Source organism: Camelus dromedarius, chromosome 2 (genome assembly GCF_036321535.1).
Source record: "Camelus dromedarius isolate mCamDro1 chromosome 2, mCamDro1.pat, whole genome shotgun sequence".
NCBI lineage: Eukaryota > Metazoa > Chordata > Mammalia > Artiodactyla > Camelidae > Camelus > Camelus dromedarius.
Window position 1 is genome coordinate 75,729,417 of NC_087437.1, and position 23,603 is coordinate 75,753,019.

General features: G+C 36.2%; 1 protein-coding gene across 6 annotated transcripts in view; it reads left to right on the forward strand.

Annotated features, from left to right (window-relative positions):
- The window catches only part of CD47 (CD47 molecule), a 46,796-nt gene that overhangs the window by 10,733 nt on the left and 12,460 nt on the right, over positions 1 to 23,603 (forward strand). For all 6 annotated transcript variants that reach the window (XR_004138260.2, XR_004138259.2, XR_004138255.2 and 3 more), the window contains exons 2-4: positions 1,403 to 1,750; positions 5,366 to 5,455; positions 22,944 to 23,051. Coding sequence is in view for 3 of the 6 variants with exons in the window: in XM_031456161.2 (XP_031312021.1) it covers positions 1,403 to 1,750; positions 5,366 to 5,455; positions 22,944 to 23,051 (546 nt within the window). In the remaining 3 variants the exon portion in view is untranslated. The remainder of the gene's footprint in view (positions 1 to 1,402; positions 1,751 to 5,365; positions 5,456 to 22,943; positions 23,052 to 23,603) is intronic.

The window sequence follows — 23,603 nt, forward strand, 5'->3', positions numbered from 1 at the left end:
TTACAGCATCACCCAGCATATTTACAGCAGAGTATTGTTTAGAGAACACCTGCTAGTATATTTTCTCCTTTCATGCTGATCACAATTCTGTGAAGTTGCCCAGTGTTCATTTTTGATCCTCTTATACAGAGAGTGAACCAAGGCCTAGACAAGTTAAGTGAATTGCTTAAGGTTGCATACGGAGAAGTGACAGAGATAGGATTTGTACTCAGGCTTTCTGAACAATTGTTCAGTTCATATTTCCACTCTGATCCTAGTGTTCAACTCAGTCGGCATTTATTGAATAGTAATTATGTTCCTAGAGTAATAACATCCTATGTCCCCAATGAAGGAACAAATCTTAAAGATGAATGATTAAACTTGATATTTTATTTGTATTTGTTAGTGGGTTTTTTGAGGGAAAAGCCAACTAACCACTTAGTTAAAGAGTTGATAAATGGCTGAAAAAGATGGAAGACAACTACAGTTGTTCCACATTTTTGCACATTTTAGATGAAAGATGAGTGATTGCATTTACTATTTCAATCTTGTTTATAAGATAACAACTGGTAATTTATCCTATTGAGAAAATTTGATAGAATACACACTACTTATGAGCAGTATCTGCTCTTGGTTTCAACTTGCATCTTAGCTTTATTTTGTGTGATTTATGGTTTATGGAAGGAATACCTGTAATATGCACTTGGAAGTTGTTGTTCCTTAGTCTCAATGAAGTGTAGGAGTGGGAAAATGCCATTCAGTTGTGTATAATAATTTATAATACTTGCGTACAAAATGTCTGTGGCTCTCTGCATTTTGCAATAGGAAAATAGCCATAGAAAAAGTTTTTTTTTTTCCTTAGCATTATAAGACTTTTCATCCTAGTGGAATGATGTGATGTGATTCATCTGATTTACTTTTTATATTAAAGTACAGTAGAGCCTGCCACCTTTTTTGGAAATGCAACATAGGGATGGAGATAAACTTCATATTAGTTAAGCAAGTTCTTACCGAAGTTGAGTCTGAATATAATATTTGATTCTATTTTCTGTTTAAAACTTTCTCATGGCAAGGACAGTATTTTTCTACATATATCAATAGGCAGTAACAATTACTTAAAAGCTTCCAAAGCCAAATACTACACCTGCATGTTCTAACACAGTTGCTAAATTTATTCCCAAGACACATGAGACTCTATTCTGCATTACTGGGAATGAATAAGGAAAAGATATGGTGTTGTCTGTCAGCTGTACATGTTAGTATTAAAATAATTTGTTTCTTCTTTTCACCTTACCCATCTCCCCCAAGCTGCACTGCTTTCTTAAGTGAATAATAGAAATATTGCTCTTAAGAATTTGTAGCATACCTAAGATCTTATAGTATAGAATTCTGTAATTAAATGAAACAATTTTCTCTTTTCCAGGTTCAGCTCAGCTAATATTTAATAAAATCAAGTCTGTAGAATACACCGTTTGCAATAAAACTGTTGTCATCCCATGTTTTGTTAGTAACATAGAGGCGAAGAGTATTAGTGAATTGTACGTCAAGTGGAAATTGAAAGGAGAAAACATTTTCATCTTCGATGGAAATCAAAACCAGTCCAGTCCCAGCAAAAACTTTACAACTGCAAGCATCTCATCATCAGATTTACTAATGGGCATTGCGTCTTTGAAGATGGATAAGCATGATGCCGTCGTAGGAAACTACACTTGTGAAGTAACAGAATTAAGCAGAGAAGGTGAAACCATCGTAGAATTAAAATATCGTATTGGTAAGACTTCTATAAAGTTTCCCTTTTATTTCTCCTGCAGCAGCCTGATCCTGTTAGAAACGCGGCGGTGGGGGCACAAAATGGGGCTAGGAATTCCGTTGAATCAAAAAGCAGGCTATTAATAATAAATGTTGATGAGATGTTTATCAGCTTTAAGGTCATGAGTTTTATCTTACTTGCGCTTCTGCTCTTCGTTTGTTAATTTGTACATTGTGTGGTTCTCAAACTTTTGGTCTAAGGACTGCTCTTTTGGGGTGAGCAGTCCTGGGGTTGTCTATTCTGCATTGCTGTTTGCTGCCGTCAAAATTTTCTTTCACGTGATTCATTTTCAAGCCTTGTTCCAATTAGTTAGCCTTTTTCTTTTTTTAACCTTATACTTTGATCAAGGGTTGGCAAGTCCCAGCCATGTTTCTTCTGGAAAGACTAGATTAGGAGGAGAATTAGAAGATTAAAAATCAGGTTATCCTGGATGATTCCTTGAGGCTCCCCTGTGCTTAGCCTTGCTTTGGTTTTCTTTTCCTTGGCCAGGGTGTGGGAGCGCTAGAGATCCCAGTTAATTTATTTAAATTCAGCCTTGGTTATAGCACCATGATTCTGCTCTGTCTTCCCAAACTTGAGTTTTGGTGAGTTGCGTAAAGCAGTCAAGTTAGCTGATAAAAAAAAAAGTCCCCTTTCTTTTCTGTCCTTTGCTGTTCTAGCTGATTTCTTCAACCACGTAGAAGTACACTCCAGTTTTATATTTTGAAAGCTGTTTAGAATCACTAGACATAACACTGATCTCAGGATTAGACCATGCTTTGAGAACCTCTGCTTTAAATGGGATCAGATCAATTCAGTTGGGTCCACTCTTTGCCCCTGTTCTTCTTTTGCTTGCTGTTACAAAATTTCTGTTACCAGACTGGGAATGAGGTGCGTAGTTTGGTGGAATATTTTGACATTGTTTAGGATTAGGAATCAGGAGATCAGAGGTATATACCCTGTTCTGCAACTTAACTCTTCACCTGTATGATATTGAAAAGCTGCTTCACCAAATTACCTCATCTCTAAAATGGGGATGAAATAGATCCCTGCTTTTATGAATTCTTTTCTGAAGTCTAGTGAGCACCATATGAGATCGCTAGTGTGCAAGTGCTTTGTGAGCCAAAGTGCTTTTGCAAATGTAAATCGTGTTCCTGGGATGTTTGCTTTATGAAGGAAGGTATCAGGTTGCCGAAACTGGCCCGGGTGTTGCGGAAGGGATTTTCATGCCGTGAGGATTGGGCAGGAGATGGCTTAGAGCAGGCCAGCAGAATCTGGAACGCTTTTATGCTCAGAAATCTCTCTTATATTTTAACTTTTATTAATTTAATGTTAATTTGAGTTAAAGAGATTTTTTTTTTGAGGTATACCTTTCAGCAGGGGTCTAATGTGGAATTAGATAAACTAATATCTAGTTGAAATTTTTCTGAGGGAATGTACAGATTCATTGAAAAGAAAAAACAGGACATGGGGGTGCAGTAATTTTGGGGTGTAGTGTAGGTCACTGAGAGGCAAACGATAAATCTTATGTTCACTAATAGATTTTATGAATATATCCTAAGACTGTTAAAGATTGTTCTGTGTATAGAGAGGGAGGCCAGTGAAAGAACATTTCATTGTCAGCCCACCTTGAATGTGAGATCAGATACTGGCTATATTTTGAAGGTAGTGACCACAGGATTTACCATCAGACCAGACGTAGGGTGTGGGAGAAACCAGGGAGTCAAGGATGACTCCAAGATTTTTGGCCTGAGCCACTGAAGAAATGGAGTCACCACTACTGAAATGGGGAAAACCAAGGGGAGGTTTGGTGTCAGGAGTCAGTTTGGGACATGAAAATTCAAGTTCCTTAAGACCTTTAATTCACTGTGCCTCAGTTTCCTCGGTGTTAAGGAGGAGTTCATAATTCTTCATATAATAATTGTGAAGATTTGAGGAGTTAATGTATACAACTCAACAATAGAGAAAGCAAGTAGAGATAAAAATAAGTTGATTAAGAATAGTTATTAGATCATAGAGCTTTTTCCAAATACTTTGGGTATTAGATATGAAAACCTAAGGATAATTTATGAAGGTTTTTCCTGGTAGGATTTTAGACTGAATGGGAATGGGTTTTCTTTGGTATAGGAAGATGCTCAGTGATTCAGTTGGACCATAAGGTATTAATTCAGAGTATCTGAAAACCTTTGTCTCTTGGTAGAGCTCTGCAACCGGGGGATCATCCAAAAAAACAAAAAACTGTCTTTCATTCACTCACTAAACTATTTTGTGACTATTGGAACCTTCAGCAACAAACCAGCTGAGTCTCTACTGTGGGTAGGGCAAAATGCTAGGTGATGGAAAGCTAGTATCTGTAAGATAGAAAATTTAACATTATATTCTGGGGATTATTGTGAACGTTTACCAGAGTTTAAGATTATAAGCTTAACACAAGAAATGCATGGGTAGCATTATGGTATGAAAACCCACGAGATTCCTTCCATGCCAGTACAAAGAGGCAGAGCAGTGAAAGATGTGAACGGGTTAATTTTAGAGGAACACGGGTGGCTAGCTTTGGGCAGCATTCAGAAGTGTTCTTCACACAGCACGTTCCCTCTATACAGGCAAACTTTGAAATACTTTCAGTGCGTTTACTTGGCTTTATTGTTAGAGAAGAAAATTTCACAGGTAAAATTATGGTCTTAAGAGTTGATAAGATGCAATTAAACTTAATTTTTTAAACGTTTTTAACAAATCTTATCTGAAGTCTTAACATCACCATTTCCTTTATATAGAATGTGTGGTTATATTATCCCTCTCTAGGTAACGTGTGACCCACTCAGTAGAAGCTTCCTTAATACCTAAAGCCCCTCACATTACTTTATGTGTAAACAATCATTTGAAGCCTAATTGTTCATGAATGCATCTTCTGGTCCAGAGTAAGTTCGAGAAAAGCTAGGGCTCATATCTGTCTTGGTTTTAGTCGGAGTCAGGCGAAGGTACCTAGCTATATGACTTCCTCACTTTGGTACCCCGGGTGAGTCTTTGCAGGAAGACTTCACTGTTGCTTTAAGGTAAATTCTTGGCATTTTGCGAACACAGGTATCACCACAGAAGCACATAATACTAATTGTAGTTAATGTCTGAGGAGCACTTGGTAAGGGCCAAGGTTTGTTTTAGGCCCTTTGCATGTATTAACTTTGTTAACAGTCACAATGGTCAGTTTACCAGTGTAACACTGGAGGACACTGATGAGCAGAGAGGTATTAAGACTCTGTCCAAGGTCACAGAAATTATAAGTTAGGGTTGGGTTTCAAAACCAGGTACTGTGGTCCAGAACCTTGTTCTCAGCTCCTGTGCTATACCACCTCCTTCCACAAAGCATAGGTTAGGGGAAATGTGGTGAAAAGCACTTAAATAACTTTCTTTCATAAGTAAAATTTGTTATATAAGTAAATTATACTGTAACTTGTTACTTATTTATTTTAAAGCCAAACCTTTATTTGATTATTTTTATTTCCCGTCTCCATAATAAAATATATTGTTGACCGTTTATTGGCAGGAGTTCAAGTGAGTATAGTAAATGTTAATTGTGATTTTTGTTTTCTTTCTTCCCAGTTTCATGGTTTTCTCCAAATGAAAATATCCTCACTGTTGTTTTCCCAGTTTTGGCTATACTTCTGTTTTGGGGACAGTTTGGTATTGTGAGTAAGTATTTATTTCTGTTTTTGGTTTCTGTTTCAGTGGTTAAATTGTTATTTCCAGAAGGCAGTTAGTGAAATAGTTTATTTAAAACCAAATTGTATTAGAAAGTGTGATAATGTGATAAATAAGAATATATAGTTAATATTAATATTCTCCTTGAATTCTGTTTTATCCCTATAATTTGCTACAATTCATTTTTAATTCCTAAGAAGGTTTTTTTTTTTTTTAACTTCTTAAGAATAATCATTGGGAGTCATGATAATAACAGTACCTTTAACTCAGCTATTTTTAATGTTTATATTTACACACACATGTTATTTTCCTTGGTAAAGAGAAGGTCACAGCCTACATTAGCATTGAGATACGATGTCATAGAAGCAAGGGATCAAGATAGCAGAGTAGGAAGATCCTCAGCTCTCCTCCTCCCACAGCACACCAAAATTACAGCTACTTACAGAGCAACTATCTCTGACAATGACCTGAAGACTAGCAGGAAAGATCTTCTACAACTAAATATGTAAAGAAGAAACCACCACCAGATGAGTAGGAGGGGCAGAGACATGGTCTAATCAGGACCCACACTCCTGGCACAGTGACCGTTAAGTGAGAGGAAAATCACAGTGATGGAGGTCCTCCCCGAAGACTGAGAGATCAAGCCCCACATCAGGCTCCCCAGCCTGGGGTCGTAAATGAGGAATATGAGCGCCTAAAACGTCTGACTTTGAAAACCAGTGGAACTTATGTTTGGGAGAGCCAGGGGGTTGTAGGGTACTGAGACTCTGCTCTTGAATGGCACATGCGAAAACGCACTTGCTCCAAGTCCCTTCACAGAGGCAGCAGTTTGAAAGGCACCTGAGTCAGACCCACTTGCTTGTTTTGGAGAGCCTCCCTGAAAGCAGGGGGCAGCTGGGGTTCCCCCTAGAAACTGAGATGCTGGCAGCAGCCATTTTTGTGATCTTGTTCTACCAAACTGACACCTGCATTGGTGGACACCATTGTGAAACCCTCACTCTAGCATATTAGCACCAGGGGCTGGCCCGGCCCACCAGCACACTTGTAGCAGTCCCATGCTTCCAGGTCTCACAGCCAGCAGCGCTTGGGGTCCAATCCTGCCCACTAGTGTGCCCACGGGAGCCACACAATTAGCCATGCTGGAGGGCCTGCCTCCCTGCCCCCCGCAACATGCCCACAGCAGTCAGCCTCACAGAATAGAAGGATATACCCAGCCCACATAGGGGACACCGGACACCCCTGGAGTATCTGGCTTTGGTAGCCAGAGGGAAGCTTGCTGCTGGGCCCCATAGGACATCTATATAGGGCCACTTCCCTAAGATCACGAGATGTAATAGAACTACCTAATACATAGAAGTAAACACAGAGCATTAGGCAATATGAGGAGACAAAGGACTATGTTTCAAATGAAAGAACAAGACAAAATCTCAGAAAAAGAGCTAAATGAAATGCAGATAAGCAATCTACCTGATAAAAGAGTTTAAGGTAATGATCATAAAGATGCTTAATGTCCAAGAAGAATGAATGAACATGGTGGGAACTTCAACAGAGAGTTAGAACACAGAAGAAAGAACCAATCAGAGTTGAAGAATACAATAACTGAAATGAAAAATACAGTAGAGGAGATCAGCAGTAGATCAGGTGATACGGAAGGATGGATCAGTGATCTGGAATACAGCATACTGGAAATCCCCCTAACTAAGCAGAAAACAAAACAGAACAAAAGAAAAAACCAAAAAGAATTTTTAAAAGTGAGAGACAGTTTAAGGGACCTTTGGGACAGCATCAAACGTATTAACATTCACGTTATAGGAGAAGAAGAGAGAGGACAGAAAACATATTTCAAGAAATAATGGCTAAAACTTCTCTATTCTGGGGAAGAAAAGAGATACTAAGATCCAAGAAGCATAGTCCCAAGAAAGATGAATCAAAAAAGATCCACACCAAGAGATATCATGATTAAAATGACAGAAGTTAAAGAGAGCTTTAAAGGCAGCAAAAGAAAAACAACTGCTGATCACAATCACAGGAACTCCCAAAAAGCAATCAGCCAGTTTTTCAGCAGAAACTTTACAGGCCAGAGGGAAAGGCATGATATATTTAAAATGCTGAAAGAGGAAAAAAAAAAAAAAACCTTACAATCAAAAATACTCTACCTGGCAGGGTTGCCATTCAGAATTGAATGAGAAAGAAAGAATTTCCCAGACAAGCCAAAACTAAAAGAGTTCATCACCACTAAACCAGCCTTAGAAGAAATGTTAAAGGATCTAAGTAGAGAATAAAAGGCCATAACTAGAAATAAGAAAGTATATGAAAGTCAAACTCTAACTGGTAAAGGCAAATACATAGTAAAGGCAGTGGATCATCACTTAAAAAGTTAACATGAAGGTTAAATGACGGAAGTTGTCAAATCAACCAAAACTACAATAAGCGTTATTTGTGTATATGGAGTAAAAATATATAAATATAACATCAAAAATGTAAAACATGATGGGGGGAGTAAAAATGTAGTTTTCAGAACGTGTTTGAACTTAAGTGACTATCAGCTTAAAACAGTCTGCTGTGTATGTAGGTCCATATATATAAACCTCATAACCATAAACCAAAAACCTACAATAAATACCCAAAAAGTAAAGATAAAGAAAACCAAACACAAAACTAAAGAAAATCATCAAACCACAACAGAAGAAACTAAAGGAAGAAGAAAGGAACAGAGAAGAACTACTAAGACAACTAGAAAACAATTAACAAAATGACAGTAAGTGCATCTCTATCACTGATCACTTTAAGTGTAAATGGACTAAATGCTCTAATCAAAAGACACAGAGTGGCTTGAATGGATACATAAACAAGACCTATCTATATGCTGCCTACAAGAAACTCACTTCAATCCTAAAGACATATACAGATTAGAAATGAAAGGATGGAAAAATATATTCCTTACAAATGGAAACAAAAAGAAAGCTGGAGTACCGATACTCACGTTAGATAAGATAGACTTTAAAACAAAGACTTTAACAGAAGACAAAGAAGGGCGTAACATAAGGATAAAGGGGTCAATCCCAAAGGATAGAACTTTATAAATATTTATGCACCCAAGAAAGAATCACCTAAGTATATAAAACAAGTAGTAAACATAAAGGGGAGAATTGATAATAAATAAAACAAAAGTAGGGGATTTTAGTACTCCACTTACGTCAATGAATAGATCATCTACATAGAAAATTAATGAGAAAACATTGGCCTTAAATGACACATCAGACTTGATGGAATTATTTTATATATATGTGTGTGTATGTGTATGTATGTGTGTATGTACACATACACACACACACACATATATATATACACATACATACATATAGGACATTCCATCCAAAAGCAACAGAATACATACTCTTTTCAAGTGCACATGGAATAGTCTCCAACACAGATCATGTGCTAGGCCACAGAACCAGTCTCAGTTTAAAAATCAAGCATTTTTTCCTATCGCAATAGTATGAAACTAGAAATGAACTGCAAGAAGAAAAATGGAAAAAAATAGTAACATGTGGAGGCTAAACAACATGCTGCTAAAAAACTAATGAGTCACTGAGGAAATCAAAACACACCTGGAGACAAATGAAAATGGAAACACAATGATCCAAAATCTATGGGATGTAGCAAAAGCAGTTCTAAAAGGGATATTTATAGTGCTACAGGCCTACCTCAAGAAACAAGATATATCTCTACAATGGAACACTGCTCAGCCATAAAAAGAATAAAATAATGCCATTTGCAGCAATATGTATGGATCTGAAGATCATTCTAAGTGAAGTGGGCCAGAAAGAGAAAGATAAATGCCACATGGTATCACTTATAAGTGGAATCTAAAATAATAATAATAATAATAAGGATACAAATGAACTGCTTATTATTTATAACTAAGGTGATTGATTTCTTGAATATATGTAAGCTGTCTTTTATGATTGTATTACCACATTCTGTTGATTCTTACTTTGTGGTTGGCTTTATTCCTTTGATAACTATGTAAGTTTAAAAAGCTAAAGCTCTAATCTGTTCTTAGAAACAATGATCAGTACATATATGTAAACTAAAAAAAATGTGCAGTATATTATATGTATGTATTTACTTGCAATATAATGTATATGTGCAATTGAACTGTAGTAATTCTACCTAATAAAACTGAAAAAGGAAAAAGAAAAGAAACAAGATACCTCTCAAATAAAGAGTCTCACCTTATACCTAAGGAACTATAAAAGAGGAACCAACAAAGCCCAAAGTTGGTAGAAAGAAGGAAATAATAAAGATCAGAGCAAAAATAAATGAAAAAGAGACTAACAAAAAAATGGGAAAGAATAGTGGAACTGTGAGCTGGTTCTTAGAAAAGATAAACAGAATTAATAAACCTTTCACCAGATTCATCAAGAAAAAAAGAGAAAGACACAAATAAATAAAATAAGAAATGAAAGAGAAGTTACAACTGACACCACAAAAATACAAAGGATTATAAGAGAGTACTACAAAGAATTATACACCAACAAATTGAACAACCTAGAAGAAATAAATTCCTAAAAACATACAATCTTCCAAGACTGAATTAAGAAGAAATAGAGAATCTGAACAGACCAATTACTGAAAGTGAAATTGAATTCATAATAAGAAACTCCCAGCAGACAAAAGTCTGGGAGCAGACAGTTTCACAGGTGAATCTACTACACATTTAAAGAAGAGTTATTTCCTATCCTCCTCAAACTATTCCAAAAAAACTGAAGAAGGAACATGCTTAAAATTTTCTATGAGGCCAGATTTACCCTGATACCAAAACCAGACAAAGACACTAGGGAAAAAAAAAATTTCAGGCCAATATCCCTGACGAACATAAATGCAAAAATCCTTTACAAAATACTAACAAAATGAATTCAAAAATATGTTAAAAGGATCATACATTATAATCAAGTGGGGTATATCCCAGGGATGGTTCAGTATCTTCCGATTGAATGATAACCATCCCAATAGATAAAGCATTTGACAAAAATCCAATATCCATTTATAATAAAAACTCTCAACAAAGTGGGTATACCCAACATAATAAAGTCCGTATATAACAAACCCACAGCTAACATCATACTCAGTGGAGAAAAGCTGAAGGCTTTTCCTCTAAGATCAGGAACAAGACAAGGATGCTCACTCTCACCACTTTTATTCAACATAGTATTGGAAATCCTAGCTATGGCAATCAGACAAGAAAAGGAGATAAAATGCATCTAATTGAAAAGGAAAAAGTAAAACTGTCACACTTGCAGATATGATACTATATATAGAAAACCCTAAAGACCATCAAAAAACTATGAGAACTGATAAATTAATTCAGTTTAAGTTGTAGCATACAAAATCAACGTACAGAAATCCGTTGCATTTCTATATACTAAGAATGAACGGTCAGAAAGAGAAATTTAAAAAACAATCCAATTTACAATTGCATCAAAAAGAATAGAATAAAAAAAGAAGAGTAGAATACATAGGAGTAAATTTAACCAATGAGATGAAAGACCTATACTCTGAAACTATAATACACTGATGTAAAAAGTTGAAGATGCCATGGATAAATGGAAAGATATTCTGTGCTCATAGATTGGAAGAATTAATATTGTTAAAATGTCCATACTACACAAAGCAATCTACAGATTTAATGAATCCCTATCAAAATACCAATGGCTTTTTTTTTTTTTTACAGAACTAGAACAAACAATCCAAATTTACATAGAAACACAAAAGACCCTGAATAATCAATCTTAAGAAAGAAAAACAAAGCTGCAGGTTATCGCTCTCCTGATTTCAAACTATACCACAAAGCTTTATTAATCAAAACTATATGTTATTGGCACAAAAACAGACACATAAATCAGTGGAACAAAATTAAGCACCCAGAAATAAACCCACACACTTATGGTCAATTAATTTACAACAAAGGGGCCAAAACTGTACTGTAGTGGGGAAAAGACAGTCTCTCTTTAATAAACAATGTTAGGAAAACTGGACAGGTATGTGTAAAAGAATGAAACTAGACTACTTACTGGCACTATATCCCAACGTGAACTCAAGTGGATTAAAGACTTAAATGTAAAATCTGGAACCACAAAACTCCTAGAAGAAAATGTGGGCAGTACGCTCTTTGACATTGGTCTTAGCAATACTTTTTGGCTCTGTCTCCTCAGCAAGAGCAGCAAAATAAAAAATAAACAAATAGGAGTACATCAAACTATAAAAAGCTTTTGCACAGTGAAGGAAACCATCAACAAAATGAAAAGACAAACTACCAAATGTGAGTAGATATTTACAAATGATGTATCTGATAAAGAGTTAATATCCCAAATATATAAAGAATTCACACATGTCACTATCAAACCCCCCCCCCAAACCAAAAACAAATAGTCTGGTTAAAAAATGGGCAAAAGATCTGAATAGACGCTTTTTCAAGTAAGTCATTCATACGGCCAACAGACACATGGAAAGGTGCTCTCTGTCCCTAAGCATCATGGAAATGCAAATAATAACCAGAATGAGAAATCAGTTCACGTCTGTCAGAATAACTATTATCAAAAAGACGACTGACAAGTGTTGACGAGGATGTGGATAACAGGGAACCTTTGTGCACTGTTGATGGGAATGTAAACTGGTACAGTCATTATGGAAAACATGATGGAGGTTCCTCAGACAACTAAAAATAGAACTACCATAGAATCCAGCAATTCTACTTCTGGGTATTTACCTGAAGAAAATAAAAACACTAATTTGAAAAGATATATGCACCCTTATGTTCATTGTAGCATTATTTAAAATATCCAAGATATGGAAGCAACGTAAGTGACCGCTGTTAAATGAATGGATAAAGAAGGTGTGATATATATAATGGAATATTCCTCAACCATTACTTGCCATTTGCAACAACGTGGTAGGACCTAGAGGGTATTAGGTAAGTAAGATAAATCTGACAGAAAAAGGCAAATACCATATGACTTCACTTATATATGGAATCTAAAAAACAAAACAAATGAGCAAACAGAACAGAAACAGATACAGAGCACAAACTGGTGGTAATCAGAAGAAGGGAGATTTGGGTCGGATGGGCAAAATGGGTGAAGGGGATTAAGGGCCACAAACTTGCAGTTTTAAAATAAATAAGTCACAAGGATGTAACGTGCAGCATGGAAAATGCAGTCAGTTAGCTTTGTATGGTGACAGATGGTTGCTAGCCTGATGGTGATCAGTTTGTAATGTATATAAATGTCTACTCCCTGTGTTGTGCATTTAAAGCAGATATAATATTGTATGTCAACTGTGTATTTCAGTTTAAAAAATAGGATGTTATTCTTTTGAGTATTGACTTCCCTTTCTTTATTTTCCCAGTTAGAACCTCTGTATATATCTCTTCATCCTTAGAAAAGCCCAGTTTGAACCATGTTTTGTCATCCTTACTGTGTGATTCTGTAGCTTCTGATGACGTAGCCATAGGAGAGCTGTGTTTTTTGATCACGTTTTGCTATAATAATTGTGTGACCAAACTTTTCAGGGCAAATCTTGATGCTGTATCAGATTTAACATCAACAATGTAGAATTGTCACTAGTGGGTAAAAAGGTATTTTGCATTCTGGTTGATATTTATATACAATCATATTTCCATAACAATTTGGTAAAGGAGATTTACTAAGTTAGTGAAGTTCTAAGGTGAGAGTCTAACCTTTTAAACTTTTACAATGTAAAATTTATTTCTTGTCCCCCTGAAATAGTCAGTCACTGAAGGCCAGTAAATATTTATGTAAGCATTAAATAATGATGATTTCATTTATTTATTTCATCCTGCAACCTTTATAAAAGTGAAAGCTAGTAAAATGTTGTAGTGGATTGACCTGTTATATTTTGGTGGATTTTACCTTCACTCAGAAGTTTAAGTCGTGTGTGTCTAAAGTGATACGTAGAAATGGAAGCAAGATGACTGATTATGTATTCTGAGGTCTGTTCTTTGTGTATGGCACTCTGGAAATGCTTTGTGGTATCAAAGCTGTTCTCAGCTTTTGTCTAAAAGGCAAAAAAGGGAAGAAAGGGCTAAGGGAGACAACTGTCAAGATATTTCACAACTCTTACTTTCAAAACCATGTCTAGAATTCTTGTGAAAATTTTCTTAGAATTTTGGTAAGCCTTTTATTTCAAGAAAAAGACTGGTGTAGCATGAAGTCATAGTCCACTGATGTTAGGGCAAGCCATTAACCCTATTGGCAGATCCAGGCCTTAAGGCCAACGTCATATCATTTAGGTAGGAAATAGCCTTCTTTTAAAGACCATGAAATCGTTTCAACAGTAGTGTGATTTGTTACATGTGGATTGATTGAACTGTTCTGATCATGGCATTATCATTAGTAGCACATCATTTTTAGTGGACTGAACCAGAATGATGTTCACTATCAGCCATATTTTTATAAAATAAGCTTTACAATTGTTTTCTGACTTAAAAAAAAAAAACAATACATAGTACTTTAGAAACCCTTACACAACGTAGGAAGTTAGAGGAACAAAAATCATCTAGAGTCCCACAGCCTGGAAATAAAAACTATTGATGCATTCTAGTGAATTTCCTGCTGCCTTTTCTGTCTCTTGACTTAAAAAAAGAAAAACCATAAATGGACTCGTATAGTCTACATACTTGTACATGCTGATTTTCCTCCCATGTTTTCAGAAATCTTTTTATAGCTGCTGTGCTCTACGTAAATTACGGGTGTACTATAATTTAGTTAACTCTCATCTTGATGGATGTTAAGGATGTTTCCAATTTTTTTTTTTTTTGATACTACGGAAGTAACTGCTGAAGATATGTACGACTGGAAATGGCAGAGAAGGTGTTTTAAGGCTCCTGATGCATATTGGCAACATATTTTCCAGCAACATTGCATCAGTTACTACTGCCGATGAGAATACCTGTCTTTCACCTCACAAGCTTGACATCATTCTAATTTTAAAATCTTTGGTAATTTAATGGGTGAAAAAACATCTTGTCTTAATTTTCATTTTTGTGTTAGGATAAATATTCTGTTTTATCTTTATTCTACTGGTCACATTTTAAGGAATGTGTTTATAAACCTAAAGAAACCATTTTGGTGGCAATGTTTTATTTAGGCTCACCTTAGAACAGGTAAATGTGGCGTGTGTTTGTGCGTGTGTAGGAGGTGCCTGTATACTTGATCATCCAGCCTGCACTCACATTTCAAGGTGTTTATGGTAATAATACCGAAACATTCGTAGAGCTCTTGCTTTTCATGACAGGCACTATGCAGAGTACTCTACACTTGAAATCACATTTCTTTCAGAACCACTGTGGGGGTAGGTACTGTTATTCTTCTTATTTCGTAGACAAGGATCAGAGGCACAGACAGGTCAGGCAGTTAGCCCACAATTACTCAGCTGTTTCTTAGTAGTACCGGGATTTGAACCAGTGCTGTTTACCACTGCGTTATACTGCCTCCCTGTCTTAGACTTACTTTTAGAGGGGTTTTTTTTTTTCCCTCCCTTCCACGAAGAGTGAACCTATGTTGGGTGCACATACTGAGTAAATGAAACTGTTACTGATAGAGCAGAATTTGAACCCACTGTATGTGTTCAACAAATGTCTTTTGACAGGGTGCCTACTGATTGCTAGGCACTGGGCTATATGCGAGATTGTGGAAGTGAAATATATATTGCCCCTGGCTTTGTAGCACTCCCATTTCTGTTGAGGAGATATGTGAGTGTGCGTGCTTGTGCCTTTTGTCACATCTTTGGGATAGACATGACTCTAAATCTACTTTTCCCTTGGTACTTTTTGTAGGAAGCCTCCTGTTTATGGCCTGGGGATTCCACCAACAGGAAAGCCCCTCTGTTTTCCACTCGCTGGTTGCTTAGCATTTTTAGAGTGCAGAATCTTAGAGCCTCTGAAGTATTAATAGTAATTCAGATCCATGACTTTCACTTTCTAGATTTTCAGTTCCTTTTAACTTTTTCTCTTTACCGTTTATGGTCTGTGCTTGACCGCAGGGAATTTCTCTTTGGTTTTTCTTACTCTGTATGTCATTCCTTTTGGTGGTCCAAGACGAAACCTAGACCTTCTGTCAGCTAAACATCTAGTAAAGACAGCAGACCGTGCCTTCACTTTAAGGAGAAAGAGTTTTCTTGTACCAGAACTGTGTCTTGAACTGTATCTCATAATGCCATTGATGCTGCTGAGAACGAAGCCTGAGAAGACATCTAAACTCCCGAAACCAAGCCAAGGGCTCCCGTGTGTGGTGAGCCCTGGACCACATTTTTGAAGACAAAAGACTTGCAGGAAAATGTCCCTAGACACCTTCTCCTTTCACTTTAACTTACGAACTTTTACGCAGAATCTTATGCTTAGCAAACAGCTCAGAGATTATTCGAATCAAACACTGAGCTTTAACCTTAACAAATCTCTAATAGTATTTCATTTCAGGTACTTTGTTTTTCTTCTGAAAACTGTACCAACTCCATTTCCCACTGCACTGACAGTTATGTTCCTGGCTGATTTTCAGGGTTCTTCTTTCTCACTGTTTGACAATGTAACAAGTATTTTCCATCATTTAGATGTTTGATAAATAATTGCAAGTACTGCCCATTAAGACCTCCAATTCCTTTAGGATTAAGATATAACTCCATGTCAAGAACTGGGTAACATGTTGGAATTCTTTGGGATAGGTATATCTATTCATACTTTTTCTTCCTTAGAACAATTGTTGTACACAAGGAGTCCTTGCTATGAGAACTACGAGACCATCAACATGACCATGTAAGCTGAAATCCTACAAAGCAATCTGATAATAAATGCCAGAAATTATTGGTGTTCCATTACCTTTAAATTTTTTGTCAAAACAGTAAAAACTCTATTACTGTCAGTAATATCTATATGAGGACATAAAAAAATAGTAAAACTAATATTTAGTGCATGGAAAATTAAAACATTAAAAGCAGTGAGAACTAAAGTGTTTTATCAAGAGTGGTTTGAACAGTGCTTGCTTTCTTCTTGTATAGCTTTGAATACAGAGCCGGCATCTTTTCTCTACCTTGGTGAATTGTCGTACTCCTTCCTCAGTTCGGTCCACTTGCAGTATTTTATCTTCTGCGGTTTCAATGTCGTGAACTAGCTCCAGGAGTTCCTCTCATATGAAATGTTTTTCGACAGAATTGCTTTTTCCAGGACATCTTCATTTTTTTGTCACAGCCTCCTCACTGTCCTCATGCATGCCAATAAGTTGACTTTTACTAAGTTCTCTCTGAGTATCTAGAGTCTCTTGAATGGCGATAGGGTTGACATTCCCACGGTTAGGTGTTCTATAATGCCATTTATGATCTGTTTGAATTTCATTCACTTCCAGCATTATTACGTCTTATTTCTTTGTTCTTTCATCGTTATTGCCCAGTTTCCTCTCTTGACTACCTGTTGTAAAATGTCACAGTGGTTTATTACTGGGAGACAGGAGGTTACCCAACATAATGCTTTGCTGTCTGTGCGTGAATTGTGTAACGGATGTGCAGGGACCAATCACAGCAGCCTTTGAAAAAAGTGACATGATTGGTCACTGATGATGATGCACATCTTTTTTTATGTAGTGATTTGTGGACTGAAGAGGGAGCAGTGAAGTTTGCTCTTCATGCAGTAAGTTAATATATTGTGGTAACTGAAATTTGAACTGTGTTTTTGGGAGACTTGTGTTAATTAACTAAACCATGGTAACTGAAATTCATGCATATTAGAACCAGGCAAAGCAAGGACAGCTGTAATTTATTTCAAATTTGTGCATTCTAAGCATTTTTCATTTTGTTTTCTAACTTTCTAGTTCCCGCTCACAATTATCCTACAAAGACTTTGCTTACTGCCCAGAGATATTAGTTACAGATCCCTGCAGAAATCATTGTTGGAAAATTCAAGGAAAAAAGTTTTTCTCTCACAGCAGCCTTAAGATCCTGCCAAGTCCTTGAGTTCAATTTTGAGGAATAGCTTAATATTGAAAGTGATTAGGCCATGAAAGTACATTTTAAAAAAGTAATGGAACAGAATTCTTTGTTGATTAGAAAAATCATTCTGAAGAAGTAAAGACAGATACTAACTATACCAGGAGATTTCTACCCAGGAAAAAAAAAATCACAATAAATATTATTACAAAGTTCTGTTAAATAATCTTGAACTCTCATTGCTTCCCCTTGGTCCTGTCCACATAATTACCAAATTCTGTTATTAAATCATATTTTTATGCACTGATTTTATTGTAGAAAGAACTGAACAAAACTTTATGCAGCAGTATGCTTTTTTGTAGAAATATGGTTGCTGTTCCTTTTGCTGTTCCTTTGACCCTTTCCAAATTCAGACATCCCAACTTCCTGCCTATATTCTGAAGTGTGGCATCATCCACAAGACCAGGGAACGTTTGGAACCAAGGAAAGGAAGTTGGTGTGTTGGACATCCTCTTTTATCTTTGATATTCAAAGTCCTTCAAAGCTCAAGCTTCACAAAGCTTGGACTCTTTTATTCTGAGTCCTATAAACTAGGAATGTGATTCCTAGTCAGTCTTCATTTTGACAAAATTGTTTCATTAAAGCAAGTTGGACAGAGTTCATTATAAAATTATTTTTCTTACCTCCTGGCAAGGAATCAGTTTATTAATATTAATCAGAATATTAATGCCAATAATACATTAATATTCATTTTTATTCAGTACCAGTTTCACAAAGCCTTCATTGTTTTTTAATGAGTGTATTAAATATTTTTTAAATAGTAATTTAAATTTAATTAAATAATTCAACATTTTGAAATCTTATTTTAAAACATCAGATTGTTTTATCTTGCATCAGAGACAATGTTGATTTGCAGCTTAACAGATACCAAAAAATCCTAAAGTTCCTTACCTACAGTTATCAGACAATAGCACTATATTAACAAAGTTAAACATATGTCTCCATCTATGATTTATTCTTTATTTGATGTGCATTATACCTCACTGGTTAACCTTTCTGTCTCGCCACTAACTCACTAATCACTTGGTAAAGGGTCGTCTAAACATCATGTGTTTAGGACAGGCATTGAATTCATGGATTTTCAAGTTTTGTTGGATGGAGTTCAGTCTCTGTGAATCTGTATGGGCTTACTGAATCGCATCTTTGGAGTATTGTGAAAACTAAGATGATAGATTTTATTTGATCTCTGAGTTGAGCCTGGTAATTTCACTACATTTAGCCACATTCTGTCTTGTTGGTGCTTTATGTAAGTACCAAAGAGATGTGAAAACCTTGATGGAGTATCTGTTCATAATATTAGCTAACTGTTTCTTCAGGTGACCGGAAGGACATGTCATTTCTCCATTCATATGAATTTGAAAGATTAAATACATAAAGGGGCTTTCTCAGGCTACAGTAGACCCATACCTTTTATTTAAGTGGAGAAGGAGATCTGGGGTTGGGGGTAACACTCCCCATCCCTTCTCCCTCCTGCCTCCCCACCCATACACACTCATTCACATATTAGAGTGTAAGGGCATCGAGGCAGAAGTGTTTGTCTTTGTTCACTGCCAGCGCTTAGAATAGCAATTGTCATGTAGTGTAATGTATTCAGTTATTATTGAATAAAGTGAAGTCTACTCCTGCCTCATTCTGGTTGATACAGCTTGGACTAATAAAAGGACCCAGTACATTGTAGGTACACAGTAAATATTTGTAGGGCAAATGAATGAACCAACCCATCTCCTTTCTGAGAAGTAGCTGGCTAGATTTAATTATTTTATAGAAGGTATACTTTTTTTAATAGAAGGGAAACTTTTAGAATTCCTAATTTGTTGAAAAAAATTGATACTGTCTTCCCATATCCCTGTGAATTTCTGTGTCAGGCAGCACTGAATTTATAAGTTTTGTTGAAAGATGTAAATACTGGCCACACTAAATACCAGTCAGGATGTAGAAACTCTCATTCATTGCTGGTGAGAATGCAAAATGGTACGGTCATTTAAGAATACAGTTTGGCAGTTTTATACAGAATTAAACTTACTCTTTCCATATGATCCTATAATTGTACTCCTTGGAATTTACCCAAATGGAGTTGAAAACTTAAGTCCACACAGAAACCTACACATGGACAGCTTTGTTCATCATTGCCAAAACTTGGAAGCAACCAAGATGCCCTTCAGTAGGTGAATGGATGAGTAAACTGTGGTACATCCAGACCATGGAATATTATTCAGCACTAAAAAAGAAATGAGCTATCAAGCCGTGAAAAGACATGGAGGAACCTTAAATACATATTACTAAGTGAAAGTAGCCAATCTGAAAAGCTATGTATATATACTGTATGATTCTAGCTATAAAACATCGTGGAAAAGGTGGAACTTTGGAGAAAATTAGAAGATCAGTGGTTACGAGGGGTGGGTGGCTGAGAAGAGAGGTGCATAGGCAGAGCACAGAGGATTTTTAGGCAGTGAAAATACTCTGTATAATATATAATATTGGACATGAGGCATTATACATTTGTCCAAACCCATGGAATGTACAACACCAAGAACAAACCCTAACATAAACTAAAGACTTTGGGTGATTATGATATGTTAATACAGATTCATCCTTAGTAAAAAATGTATCTGATAAGTGATGTTGATAATGAGGAAGACTGTGCAGGGAGTATGTGGTAATTCTATGTACCTCCCTCTCAGTTTTGTTGTAAAACCTAAAACTGCACTTTAAAAAAAGAAGTCTTTAAAAAGTATAAAATACTGTATTTCCCTTATTTTATTTTGTGCCTTTATTTCAGTACTTTTAGTTAAGGAGAATTAAAGTATGCAGCTCTTTAAAATTATGTAGATTGTCTTGCCAGGCAGCCAGTAAAATCATACCAGGAAGTTTGATAAGAGCTCCCAGTTAAGAACACATTAAATTATCTTTTGCATAATGCTAAGTGTTTGGGGAATTGCTTGAATTGATTTTCATTGTTACATTTAAAATTTTGATAGATTTTATAAATAAGAATAAATCCACTCATTAAAGGACAAGAAAATATCCTTCAGATTATTGGATTCTGTGGCATCTGTATCAGATTCCTGACCCTTTAGCTACACTGGAAAAGTTGCCAGCTGGACCTCGCAAAGAGGTACCTTCTCCAGACTCGCTATGGACCTGCTAAAATGCGGCCATTGTAAGCAAAGAAGATGAGTCGAAAGAAATCCTTTTTAAAGGTTCACTAAAGAAAACATGGAGATACTCGTTCATTGCCAGAGGTTACTTGAATAGACCCCACAAATGTATGTTAGAAAAGGGTTCTTAATTTTAAGGAAGAGTTTAGGTAGCCCTGGAAATACGTAGTACTTGAACCAATCAATAGGAGCCAAAGCTACCTCCAAAAGGTATTGAAAAGGCCATTTTGTGGTAAAACATTGTCAATAGTAGTATCCTGTGGCATTTTATTTTTGTTGCTGTTGTTGACATTATTTTCCTCTCACAGCTCTTCTAAGCCTGAAGAGGGTGTATTTTGTATGAGGTTCAAATTCTTTTGTTAAAAAAGCTTTAAGTCGGCCTTTTTGCATGAACGTCTATACTCTAAGGTGAATTCTTGCTGCTTGATCTTTGTAGCTCTTTTATGTGTCAAATTAAACCTAGAAGAGTTTCTTATGAATGTTTGGTTGTGAGGTACATTTGAAATGGCTTCTATCTTATAATTGCAGAACTTTCAAGCTCTTTTTAGATAACAATATACATGGGATTAAAATGGAAACCCTGACACATGTCTAGAGAAAGTTTCTTTTTCTGTCTGTGTCTGTGCCTTTTGTGACCTATGCACTGAATTTCATCCTGGTCAGTGTTTGAGCCTAGAGAATAAGGAAGCTCAAAATCTGTGCCCTTATAAGAAGGCAGGGATATGACTGAGTCATAGGCACCTAAATTCCAAGGCTGGATGGATCAAATGAAAGCTTGGGGAACTAGCCAGGTTATTTCTTGCTCTTTTCTGATTAATGTGGATTTCAGTTACTCAGCTTCAGGACTGACTACTAGTTAGCCCTTCATCTCCACATAAAGAGGACAAAGTGGGGGTTACAATCTAGAGTATGAGTCAAGACTGTAAATTCAGGTGCTAAATTATACTTAAAATACTGTCAACGTAGATTTTATCATGGTCACTTAGGGGTTTGTTGTTTTAACTGTAATTGGTCTGTTTGTCATTTTAGTGAGCACAAATTAAATGCTAAATATAAAATTATTTAAAATTTCCTCCTCAGGACAGTCACCCGTTGATTAATGGCATGGAGAGTGAGAATATCATGTGTGGATAAAACACAACAGGATTTCGGTCATGTAACTCTGTTTCTCTTTGCTACTCAGTCTGCCTTTAGATTATTTTTAACAACTTTCTTGGTGAAAAATTAATTTTGATATGAACCAAAACAAAACCCAAAAGGTGAATGTATGATTAAAAAAATAACATTTTTAGGCTTCTGCAGTACATTATTCTTTTAGAGAAGCTGGATACTTGACAATAGAGCTAGCCTCAAAAACATAACATGTATGTTGAGACCTGTTGAGTATTTGTAGTTTACGAAATTATTTTAGTTGAATGATTTAAGCATTTCCCCCCACCTCAGGGTTTCAAGAGGGTGTGATTTGTCCACTGTTTATTCTACTTCTTCAAAACAAAATATCTAAATTTCCAGATGCTTTACTAATTTTATATAAGGTGGAACAAAGTTCTCTTTTTCCCAGTATTACTAATTAGCCAATTATTTCTCATCAGCATTGGGCATATCAGTTGTAAACCTGAGGCAGTTTTGTTCTTCAGGTGACATTTGATAATGTCTGGAAACATTTTTGATTGACACAACTTGGGGGCTGTTACTGGCACAAAATGTGTAGAGGCTACAGATGATACTAAACATTTTATAATGCACAGAGCAGCCCCCCGAGAATGACTTATCTGATCCAATATATTAATAACACCATGATTGAGAAAGCCTGGTGTGTGTGTTTGTGTATACATACATATATAACTTCAAGGGGGATAAAGTATCACCTATAAATTCAGCATCCAAGGTGGGAGGGGTGTGGCTCAGCGGTAGAGCGCATGCTTAGCATGCATGAGGTCCTGGATTCAATCCCCAGTGCCTCTGTTAAATTAACTAATTAATTTTTACAAATAAATAAATAAACCTAATTACCCCCCAAATAAAAGTACTATAGTTAAAGAAAAAACTTAATTCAGCATCCGTATTTAAACTACTGTGACACCATTTAGCCATTGACTTATTATGAAAAAGATTTGAGATGACTTAACATGATATGAAGCAGTTTTTCCTCAAAGGTTATTCAGTAATAATAAGTTACCCATTTAATCTCTGCACCTTGTAAGTTACAGAAATGGCTTTACTTCTTATGATTGAGTTCATGTAATTCTTTGTGTTCTTTTTTAAAGCACTCCAATATAAATCCAGTTTTACGAGGGAGAAAACTATTTTTTTATTAGTTGCTGGACTAATGCTCACCATCACTGTCATTGTTGGAGCCATTCTTTTCATCCCAGGTAAGACACACAGTTATCGTGGGGGAAGACAGGATTGACATGGCTGAGGGCATTTCTAGGGAGGTGCACGTTAGTTTCCTAGGGCTGCTGTAACAAATTACCACAAACGGGGTATCTCAAAACAATAGAAATTCTCTAATAGTTCTGGAGGCCGTAAGTCTGAAATAAAGATATCATGAGGGCCACATGCTCTCCCGAGACTCTAGAGGAGAATTCATTCCTTGACTCTCCTAGCTTCTGGTGTTTGCTGACAATCTGTGCAACTCCTTGGCTTGGAGCAGCATAACTCCAATGTCCTCCCTGGTCACATTGCCTCCTCCTCTCCTCTGTGTCTTCTCCATGTCTTCATTCAATTTCCCTCTGCCTCTCTCTTACAAAGACTTTAGTCAGTGGATTCAGGACTCACCTGGGTAATCCAGGACAAGCTGCTTCTTTCGCATCCTTAATCATATACTTTACTATGTAATGTGATGCTTGCTCTTTTGCTATATAAGTTAATATTCACAGATTTGGGAGATGTGGAGGTGGACAGAGCTTTAGAGCTACCATTCA